The sequence below is a fragment of the Carassius carassius genome, chromosome 8, assembly GCF_963082965.1.
Source record: "Carassius carassius chromosome 8, fCarCar2.1, whole genome shotgun sequence".
NCBI lineage: Eukaryota > Metazoa > Chordata > Actinopteri > Cypriniformes > Cyprinidae > Carassius > Carassius carassius.
The window spans coordinates 1,249,283-1,251,453 of record NC_081762.1 but is presented as its reverse complement, the minus strand read 5'-3'; the positions used below and the strand labels follow the sequence as shown (position 1 = coordinate 1,251,453).

The window sequence follows — 2,171 nt, the reverse complement described above, 5'->3', positions numbered from 1 at the left end:
ATGGCAAATGCTACATGAATATGCAATGATTTATGAAGTCCTGAATTTTTACAGATTTTATATTAATTTATAATGTAATAAAAATAATTTAATTTAAAGGTTTAGTAATTTCGTTTTTTACTTTTCATAAATACAATAAATAAAAATAATATAAAGTAGAACACATTTCTTTTTTTAAATACATTTTATTTCAAGCCATATTTTTTAACAGTCTTATTGTTCTGTAGTGCAAATACTCCTCTAACGCTAGCTTGTTTTCTTTTATTATATGATTTAAAACCGCTGCATTAAGCTGACGGAGTCTTGTCATTGCACTTGTGCATCATGATGAATTTGATTGCTTCTAAGACACACGTCTGCTAAATGTCTAAATGTTAATGTGTGTGGTTGTGTTTCAGTATGTGGGAGCGGAGTTCATCTGCGCTGTTCGGCCGGTGCTGAAGGACAGATGGACGTCTGAACTGGAGCAGGCCTGGCAGGTAATCAGACAAACTCCACTGAGTTCATGATGATGATGATGATGATGTCTGGACTCTTCCTCACACTCATCTCTGTCTCTCTTCTCTCATGGATGCTCCATCTTTAGGTCTCTTTACATGCTCAAATATCGTCTTAATGCTAAAAACGAATTTTCTTTAGAATACAGACATATATTTAGTGTTTTCTGTTTGCACTTTTTTATTTATAGATTTATTACTTCATTAAATGAGAAATGTTGGCAACTAGCTGAAATAAAATTGTTTTATAGTTTAAGCTAATGTTTGTTTTATTACGGCGACAAACTTTAATTCGTAATATTCTTCCATCTGTTAACCTTTTACAAAAAAAAAGCAGATACTTAAATCATTTTCTGAATATAAAGGCCTTGAGATTTTTTTTTTTTTATTACATTTTATATAGTTAAGTGTTTTGTTGTAATGCTTAATATTAGAAATGACCCATGAAAATATTATTTAAATAGAGATGGAGGTAATTCTAATGTTATGAGATTTTTCCTAGGTTTTCTGTTATTGCAAGAAAAAAATAAAGACATCCTCAAGTAATATTTTGCTTTTTTTCTGTTTTAATACAAGACAAAAACCACAAAGGATTTGATTTATTAAGTCTGAAGTCTCTGGGGTATATTTGTAGCAATAGCCAAAAAAACATAGTAGGAGTCAAAATTATAATTTTTCTTTTATGCCAAAAATCATTAGGATATTAAATAAATTCCATGTTAGTAATATGCATTGCTAAGAACTTCATTTGAACAACTTTAAAGATGATTTTCTCAATATTTAGATTTTTTTGCTCGCTCAGATTCCAGATTTTCAAATATTGTCCTCCGAACAAACCACACATCACTGGAAAGATGATTTATTCAGCTTTCAGATGATGCATACATCTCAGTTTCTAAAAACGGACCTTCACGACTGGTTCAATACTTCGTTGAACATTCCTTTATTGTCATGAAATATTTCACGTCATCAAAACAAGCCACGAAACCTTTTAAAGTTATTGAATATGTTTGTTCCTCTCCAGACGCTGTTCCAGCTGGTGACGGCGATCATGAAGGACTCTTATCTGAAAGAAGAGCGCAGCCACACGCTGACCTCCAGCAGAGAGCGGCCGGACAAGAGAAGCACCGCCATCTGATTCCTCAGACCTGACGTGTACATACTGGATTCGTTTTCTACAGCGCACAAGTCTCTTCTGAAGCTCTCTGGGATCCAATCAGAGAATAAACATCGTCTCTTATTTGCAAATCTACAAGAGCGAGTGGTTTAGTTTAAAAACTCTCATCTTACAAACTTAAAAAACATCTCATTCGATAAAATGAGAAAACGTGTTGCATGGCACTGGTGCGTGTCGGGTCAGAGGTCATCACTGCGTGGCTTTCGTTTTCTTGCTTTTACTCTTTTTGTCTTTCTTTTTCAAGCCGTCCATGTGCGCTCGCAACAAGTTTGAATACGCCTGGAAAACACACACATCTCACTTCAGACATGATAAATACAGACTAATGTAAAATAAAACTGTATCTGAAGTCGTGGTTGGGGGTTCGAGTCTTATAATAATAAAGCAATATCACAACTCACCATTTGAAACTTTATTACTTCTTTGGTGCTGACCTGAAAGACACATTAAAACTGATGGTAATATCCAGCTACTTCTGAAAGGAAATATTCATTTAT

General features: G+C 33.8%; 1 protein-coding gene across 1 annotated transcript in view; it reads left to right on the top strand.

Annotated features, from left to right (window-relative positions):
• The window catches only part of LOC132144592 (neuroglobin-1-like), a 9,671-nt gene extending 8,036 nt beyond the window's left edge, over positions 1 to 1,635 (top strand). Inside the window, exons 4-5 of the mRNA XM_059555154.1 lie at positions 399 to 479; positions 1,522 to 1,635. Of these exons, the coding sequence (XP_059411137.1) occupies positions 399 to 479; positions 1,522 to 1,635 (195 nt within the window). The remainder of the gene's footprint in view (positions 1 to 398; positions 480 to 1,521) is intronic.
• The last annotated feature ends 536 nt before the right edge of the window (positions 1,636 to 2,171 follow it).